Source organism: Gekko japonicus, unplaced genomic scaffold (genome assembly GCF_001447785.1).
Source record: "Gekko japonicus isolate JY-2015 unplaced genomic scaffold, Gekko_japonicus_V1.1 scaffold719, whole genome shotgun sequence".
Classification (NCBI taxonomy): domain Eukaryota; kingdom Metazoa; phylum Chordata; class Lepidosauria; order Squamata; family Gekkonidae; genus Gekko; species Gekko japonicus.
This window is the reverse complement of record NW_015175991.1, coordinates 186,048-195,080: the sequence shown is the minus strand read 5'-3', so window position 1 is coordinate 195,080 and position 9,033 is coordinate 186,048. Positions and strand designations below refer to the sequence as shown.

Below are 9,033 nucleotides of genomic sequence, written 5' to 3'. Positions count from 1 at the left end.
TAATGATATAAGTGTTGGATCCCCAGGCATTCGAAATAACTCCATGTTTGGATCAAAGCAAGGTTTATTTCAAAGCGATGGTTCAATCAGGAACAAGGACATTGTTAGGAATAACTGCCAATACACAGGAGCAACATAATAAAGACATTTGAACCAGGTTAGGGCCAATGAGCCCATTTCCCGCTGGCGGGAATAGAACGTACAAACACGCACCCATTTCATGGGAACATAACAGTTCTACACAATCAACACAGGTTCAGTTCACAGGCTAGATACCCATAACAAGCTGAGCGAAGCTCCGACTCCCACCACCAGCTGCATGACCTTGGCCAGTTCCGCAAAGTACAGAGTAAGCATATTGAAGCAGAAAGGAACCGGGGGGGGGGAAGGGTACAAGATGTGTTAAGCAGGTAACACCAGATATAATGGCAGCTAGCTGACAATAAGTAGTCCTCTTATCACCGCCTTATATGCATCCCATACCGTCTGTATTTGGCATATCTTTATCTATATTCAATTGAAAAAAGATTTCTGTTTCTTTACGTAATATGTCAATTATCTTCTTTTTATCCAACAAATCTTCATTAATTCTCCAATGCATCTGCTTGTTTTTCTCTTTGGTCACCCAGAGTACTGGATTATGATCAGAATTACTTTTTGCTAAAATTTCCACCTTTAGAGTTTTCGTTGCCAGTTCTCTGGACATCCAGATCATATCAATTCTCGAAAGAGATTAATGTCGGTTCGAATAAAATGTATAGTCCTTAACTCCTGGGTTCCATTTTCTCCAAACATCCTCCAGTTTCTCTTGCTCCATCAGTTTAAAGAAAGTCTTCGGTAATTTCCCAATTTTGTCGTCTCCTTTCTTAGATTGTCTATCTAATTTGTTGTCTACAGTCCCATTAAAATCACCTGCCACCACCACTTCATCGTAACTCAACTGGTCAAACTCTTTTATAAGATCCTGAAAAAAGTTTTCTTTTGCACCATTTGGTGCATAAACATTAACAATCAATGTCTTTTTCTGATGCAACAATATTTCAACTCCAACATATCTTCCTTCTTTATCTTTAAAAATTTCTTTTGGACTCAAACTTTTGTTAGCATATATTACAGTTCCTTTGACCTTTTTGTCCGCAGATGAAAAAAATTCTTCACCTAATTTCTTGTTGATCAAATATTTATAATCCGCTTTTTAATATGCGTTTCTTGCAAACAAATAATGTCACATTTCTGCTTTTCCAACCAGTGTCTAATTAATCTCCTCTTGTTAGGTAAATTTAGTCCATTTACGTTCCAAGATAAAAATTTGTAATCCATGGTATTTTTTATATATCTCCAAAATCTGTTATATTGTCCGCTTTGAATCTAAGCAGATCATTCATTGACGTAATCGAGTATTTCAAAGCGTGGTAGTTAAAAGACAGTCCAAACGGAATCTCCCATCTGAATCTGATTTGCATCTGTCTCAATTTATCAGCCAATTTCTTATATTTTTTCCTTTCCAGTAGAATCATTCTGGGAAGTTCTCTCAAAATAATTATCTTCTTGCCGTCAATTTCCAATGAATCTGTAAATTGCTTTTTAAAGATATCTTCTTTAATTTTCAAGGAGACAAACTGCACAATTACATCTCTTGGCAACTTTTTTCTTTCTGCATATGCTGATCTAACTCTATAAATCAGATCAAATTGGGAATCCAGGTCTCCTATATCTTCTTCCAAATATAGTGTCAAAGCTTCAATCACTATTTTTCTAATATCCTCGTCTTCCTTTTGAGCTATGCCTCTTAATCTCAGTTGATTCTGTTTAACTCTGTATTCCATAATGGATTCCACTCTCTTGTTCTCTTGTTCCATTTTTTTCTCCAACTTTTTTGTCTCTTCATCCATATCTGTTGCCTTTGTAGCCAAGCCTTGAATTTCTTTTTTAACCTCAACCATATCTTTTTTAACCTCCACCAACTCTGATGCTACCAATTCCTTAATTGCAGTAATATTATTTTCTTGTACTTCTTCCAACTGCTTTAAATGTACTTTCATGCACTTTTCCATTTGTTCATCTAGTTGTGTTCCTAGTGCTTTTATTGCCTCTGTCATCCTCTTCTCCATCGCTTCCATTGCCGCTTGCCATTCCTTTTTATCTTTTCCACTTGCCATAGCTGGACTGGTCACCGATGTTGCTCTCAGCCTTGTTCTTGGTTCCGTCGTGAAATCTTCAAAGTGGCCTTTTCAGGTCCACTTCTCACTTTATCCAACTAATCTTAAGCCAATTATACAGGCACCCAAATATTCGCTTGTCCAAATCACCAAAATCGGCTTAAATTAAAAATTAAGTCCTCCTCAAAATGTCGAGCGCAAGTTCTCTATGGTTTTCTGGCAAGAGTAGGTCAATTTATCACTTCCGGCGTTTTGGTTCCTGTTCACTCACTTTTACGGTCATTCGTGGAACTGATTACTGGTGCCGATCTCCTTCCGGTTTCTCTCTGTCCTCCAATAGCCGCTCTGGTCGCGTCTTGTCTCCTTCTTTGCCCAGAGAGCATTAATGTTGCACACAGACACACATTCACAACTTCCTTTCACTGCGCACTTTTCTTTTCTAGCTGACCACAGGAATGTTAAACAAAGTCTCTTTTTGGCGATTTTTAACACAATAGAAAGTCTTTTCGTACACGGAATGGATCGATTAGCTTCAGGAAGTTCATCTACGCTTAACCGCTTAATTCAATTCATAGTTTATCTCGGTTACGGTAAGCTTTGCGTCTTTGTTACCTTTTGCATTTATCTCGGTTCTCCGCACTCTTTTCCACTTTCCTTAAATCTTCGATGTTAAGAGGCCAGGTGACGGCGGATTTATGCTGGAATCCAGCCCGATTAGCTCCTTGAGTGATGTTTTGCAGACGCCTTTCTTCGTGGGGGGGGATCAAAGCACAGCTACTAGCCCCCTTCAGGGCTTGCAGTGTGCCAATCTCAACCCCCGCTAAGACAAAATTGCATACAAGTCAGCCCCCTGCCTGGGGACTGCTGCGCTGGGCAATTTGCTGCCCAAACTGTCAAAAGGAGCTATCGTCCACCTCGCACGATCGCAAGGTGCGTTAATGCGCCATTTTAACCCGACCGGAAGCCAACGCTGCCTTAAGTTTTGACGCCTTATCCCCCCCCCCACCCAGTTTTAGGTGTGGAGCGTTGGCAGGCCTTACATGTGGAGACACATGTCTTTACCCAAAGAGAACAGGCAAAAGGTTGTGTTCATCAGTTTGGGTCATCTTTGCTCCACATTGGGAGCACTTACTGAAAAGGGCTTTCTGAGTCACGGAAGGAACTCAGAAGCCGACATATCTCTGATGAATCTTGACGAAATCCTCTCAACTGTAGCTGGAGACTCCAAAAACATGACCTTCTCCTTTGGCGGCAAAAGAGGAACTGAGGGAAGGGGTGCTACTGTGCAGGAGCACATGGTCCCTGGGTGGGAACAAGCTTCTGAATCTGGTGCGCAGCACCCTCTGAAAGCTTTTAGCTGTAAACATCTATCCAATGGAGGCCTGCTCATGCACAGTCCCCATGTGGAACTGCACAGATCAATTATGAAGTAAACAAGTATAATTTGATCTCTTTAATTTAGAATGAGGCTTAGCTCAAGTGTATTGGTCATTGGTATGTATGTGCCACAGTGGCTTAATTTGAACCCAAATTATGAGTTCCATTAGGAGTATATTGTTTATACAATAGGTGATCTGGGAAATGAAATAGAAAGTGTAACAAAAAGTGTAACCCTTTGTCAGTGGGTTAAAATATCTCCAGTAACCCCAATAACCCAGTTTAACTCAGGCTCATCAGAACTTGGGTGCTAAGTGTCTACCAAGCTCAGAGGATCCATATAAATACAGGTTTTCACTAAGAAACTGCCTCCATTTTGTTCCTATCTAGCTGTGTAGCCCATTTGTATTGACTCCCAATAGGAATTAACTTTAAGGAAATTTGATTTGGATCTTTTAAAAGTTATTAAAGACATTTTGATAGACATTGGGGATATACAATGTGCAAACAGGATTCAGCTCGCTTGCCGTTTAGCTTTCTAGCCATCTTCTGATTTTCCTTTCTCCTTGTGGCCTCTTTCCAGTCATCTCCAACTGTCTTTTCTCAACTCCTCTTTACCCAAGGTTCCTTTTTAGCTCTGTTCACACCTCCAATCTCATTGGTCAAACCTAAAATTCTAAGTTACAGATTACTATCTCACAACAGGGTTTTACACCAATTGATCCAGGATAAAGTACTGCTTTGAACATGTATCACTAGAACTTTCTTTTGTGTTGCTCTCTACTCAGTTACATCGCCACCTTATGAATATCAGTTGGTTCCAAATGCTGTTCTTTGTCTTGTTAGGTAAGCACTGTAGGAAAAGCAATGCCTACCTCCTATGCTGCAAGAATTAAATGACGCAAGATTGGCCACTAGAAAGGTCTTTGCACTCATCCCCCCATTACAGAATACATTTCCTTCACTTACCTCATTCACAGAATAGTTGAAAACTGTTGTCTTGTTGTTTTCTACCAAACATGCTATCTGCTCTCAATAGGACCTTAATTATTCAGAGACCAATTCCCCCCCCCACCGTTGATTGTGCTTCAGAGATGTTTTTGTGTTTTATTATTTACATGCTGTGAATTTAGATGTCTGCCTGAACTCTCCCTAGAAGCTAAAATGACTAAATTGAGGCTATCCTATTTTGATCACATTATCAGAAGAGAAGAGTCACTGGAAAAGACAATGCTAGGAAAAGAGGAAGACCAAACATGAGACAGATTGACTCAGTCAAGGAAGCCATGGCCCTCAATTGGTAAGACCTGAGCAAGACTGTTAATCATAGGGCATTTTGGAGGTCATTAATTCATAGAATCACCATTAGGTCAGAAACATCTTGATGGCACTTAGCACACACTGGATTTAGTTCTGCTATGGTCTTATATTTATATTTTGTTCTAAAATTTACACTTACTGTAAAATGCTGTTACAGATTCAAATACCTTATTGTATGATCAGTTTATTGATTGACGTTATATTTTATAATCTGTTCACTGATTGTAGAGTTTGTTATACTTGTAACGGCCTTAAGTCCCAGTGAGGAAAGTGGGTTCCCTACATTGTCTTGTTTCCTTAACCAGATATATTTCCCTGCATTTTCCCCATTCTACAATCACAGCCTAACAGCGTTATTTTTACTAGGAAGCTTTGCTGTTACAGATTCAAATACCTTATTGTATTGTATTGTATTTTATAATCTGTTTACTGATTGTAGAGTTTGTTATACTTTTAACGGCCTTAAGTCCCAGTGAGGAAAGTGGGCTGACCTAAGTGAAAATAACAGTTATTGTGTGTTAAGTCACAACTGACTCATAGCAACCCTAAGACCATGCATGGGGTTTTCTAGGCACGAGATGGGCAGAAGTGGTTTTGCCATTACCTTCCTCTGCACAGCAACCCGTTGCTGTATTAGTTGGTGGTCTCCCATCCAATTGTGGCCAACCCTGCATTGGTTACAAGCTCGGATGAGATCAAACTAGTCAGGGATGTTCAAGCTGTAAATGAAAAATAATACCTGAACGTTTATTTCTTCTTCCGTGTAATATTTTACATCTGTTCTTGTTGAATTTCATTTTTTCATTAGTGGCTGTGCACTTATCCTCCCTAGCACAACTACTGTGAGCATAAGAACATAAGAGACGCCAATGTTGGATCAGGCCAAAGGCCCATCCAGTCCCACACTCTGTGTCACACAATAGCTAGAAATACCAGTGCCATCAGGAGGTTCCTCAGTGAGGCCAGCTGATGGCACTGGTATTTCTGGCCACTATACCTGAGTTAAATTTATACCAGCTGTGCACAGAACCACTCCATACAGCCAGTGTTGAGACTAGGATCTGGGAGACCCAGGACTGAATCCCTACTCTGCCAAGGAAGCTTGCTGGGTGACACTGGACCAATCACACACTTAGCCTAACATCCCTCACAGGGTTGTTGTGAAGATAAAATGGAGGACAATGACATAAGCTGCTTTGGGTACTGACTGGGGACAAAGGTAAAGGTTCCCTTGCTCGAAAGCCAGTCGAATCCGACTCTAGGGTTGCGGTGCTCATCTCAGTTTCAAAGCCGAAGAGCCAGCGCTGTCCGAAGACGTTTCCGTGGTCATGTGGCCGGCGTGACTAAACACCAAGGCGCTCGGAACACTGTTACCTTCCTACCTAAGTGGTACCTATTTATCTACTTGCAATTTCTTGCTTTCGAACTGCTAGGTTGGCAGGAGCTGGAACTAGAGACGGGAGCTCACTCCATCATGCGGCACTCGGGTCTCGAACTGCTGAACTACTGACCTTCCACAGCCTGCAGTTCAGCGTCTTAACCACTTGAGCCACAGCAGGGACAAAGACAGGGTGTAAATGCAGTGAACTAAATTAGGTAGAGGTGATCAGACATAGCATGTTCAGAGGTGGTACATCACCTGCCCTAACCCTTAAGGTTCATCTGGCACCTAACTTTCTCTTGTTTAGGAACCAGACCAAGCATTTTTTTTACCCAGGCTTCTAATTAAGGGGTTTATATTTTTAAATTATTTTGTACTCTAACTTGAAAACTGTTTTACGCTGCTATGTACTGGCTGTAAAGAAAATATAGTAGCGAGGGGAAAGAGGTGAGGATTTCTACCTCCTTCCACTGAAGATCCCCTACTTTGCCACCCATGCTATTCCCAGGGGCCTAAAAGCAGCCAAAATACTTTTTCAGGAAGTACAGCTGGCTGCTAAATAGGTTCAAACCAATACTTTTCAAACATCCTGAAAAAGTTAGTGACCTGTAAAAACCACATGGTCTTTGGCAAGGGTAAATAGCTTACACAAATGAAGAATACAGCAAGTAGTCAAATGTTCAGTGCAGGAGTATATAAAACCATCTTTATTTGGACTTTTACAGAACAGGTCAATGAATAACACTCCAGTTTTATAAAAAAATTAAAAACAGTCACCCTTTTACACCAGCTGCACCTCCATCAACATGCTCAAATAGTTACAGAAGTTTGAGCCCAGTTTCCGCAGTCAATAGTTACTCTTAACAAACAACATATATCTTAGTCCCAGATGAATTTTATTGGCATTTGAAAATTAAACCTGTGGTCAATGATAACCCACTTTAGAAGTGACCTATGATCTTCTTCTAATATATAGTAAAGCATAACAGAACTGCAAGTTTAAAAAATTCTAAGCATTAATTTAGTACTGGGGGACGACTGGGCATATGAATAGCAGGTTCTAAGATTCTATCTGTCTAGGTCAACTCTCATTACCAATGCACCTACTTTGCTCCTACATATGTACACTAAGGTCATCATGGAACCATTAGTAAAAGCTAGAATTTGTATAAAGAACAAAAAACCTGGATTGTGCACAGGTGTGCACTCCTTTATAGGACTTGGAAATTCACCTTGTCAGCAATTAGAGGTGAAGAGTCAATGCTAGGCAAAATGGTAAAACTCTGCATGAAGTATGCCAATAAAGGGAAAAAAGTTCTCTATGAAGCAGCAACAGGCTGTCTCAAACTCTGTAAAATGCACATTTATTGTTACAAAAAAGAAAAGAGGACTTATGTTACAGAAGTAAATCACACCAATTTAACAGATCTACTTATTAAAATATACAGACTCGTAAGTAAAGGATATTTAAAAAGATGAAGGGATTGTTAGATTTTTATTTGTATACATCTGGGTCTTCACATAATTTGGTAAGTAACCTTTTACAAAATCATGTAAAAGCAAAGAATTTTCTGGTAGAGTTCTGCATTTCTCCAAAAGACTTTATACAGCATGCAATTAAGGCAGCCTTTTCTTCCTCACATGGAATCCTTTCACTCATCAAGTAATCTTCTGCTGCAAAGATTAGGCTAAGGAGCCTGGTCTCTTCTGTCAACGCCTTTTGTCTTTCCTGTCTGATTTACGGTCTCTTTCACTCCGTGAAGTTCTTTTGCCTGACCGACTACTTTCTGATATAGACCTCTTCCTGTCGGACCTTGAGATTTTATCCTTTGATCCTTTTGCATCTCTGCTGCTACCTTTTGAAGATTTGTGACTTCTATCTACTCCTGCATTCTCCCTTCGCTTCCGATCCAAACTCCTCCTCCGCTTCCTATCCCTATTATGCCCACGCCCTCTGCTCCGACTCCTGCTCTCACTGCTACTAGAACTACTGCTGCTTTCTCGACTGCTACTGCCACTAGTGGTGCTGCTGCTGCTGGAGCTGCTCCGACTGCTACTGCTGCCACTGCTAGAACTGCTGCCGCTACTACTACTTGTAGAGCTAGTACTACTGGTGCTACTGCTGGTGCTCCGACTTCGACTCTTGCTAGTTTTGTTCCTTGCTCTGCCTCTACTCCTGCTCCTAATCTTGTGCTTGACTTCTGCGCTTCCTGTCTGCACCTGGTCTGCCTGAGTCTCAGGCAGCTTCTCAGGTACTGCAGTTTCTTCTTTGATTACCTGAGGATCTTGATCTTGAGTGGATTCAAATAACTGTGGAGGCTGTGGCCAAAGCACAGACTCTGGCTGAAGCTGGGCCTCAGCCTCCTCCACTGGAGTGGATTCATGTTCCTTTTCTTCTGTCTCCTCTGGTTCAGCATCAGCTTCTGGCTTGCTGACTTCCTCTTTCTCCAGGGAAATAACAGGACACTCCTGGTCTGGTGGAGCGCTACACTCCATTTCTGGTTCAATCTCTTTGCTATTTTCATTTTCTAGTGGTTCTGCATTATCTGTCTCAGCTTCCACCACATCCTGCTCACCATCTACCGGGAGACTGTTTTCACCTTCCTCTTTCAACAACACAACACTCTCATGCTGATTATCCTGCTCCCTGTTCTCTTTAACTTCAGCTCCCTGTTCTACTTTAACCTCTGTTTCCTCTTTCTGTTCTTCCTCTTCCTGCTCTATCTCCCCATCACTATGACTAGCACCTACCTCCTTTTCCTCCCCTGCCTCTTCCATCTCTACATCATTGCTCTG

General features: G+C 41.2%; 1 protein-coding gene across 1 annotated transcript in view; it reads right to left on the bottom strand.

Annotated features, from left to right (window-relative positions):
• Window positions 1-7,701: 7,701 nt before the first annotated feature.
• Window positions 7,702-9,033, bottom strand: part of PNN (pinin, desmosome associated protein) — a 9,738-nt gene continuing 8,406 nt past the window's right edge. Inside the window, 1 exon segment of the mRNA XM_015426361.1 lies at window positions 7,702-9,033. This exon segment is cut by the window's right edge and continues 32 nt beyond it. Coding sequence (XP_015281847.1) covers window positions 7,948-9,033 — 1,086 coding nt within the window. The 3' untranslated portion in view covers window positions 7,702-7,947.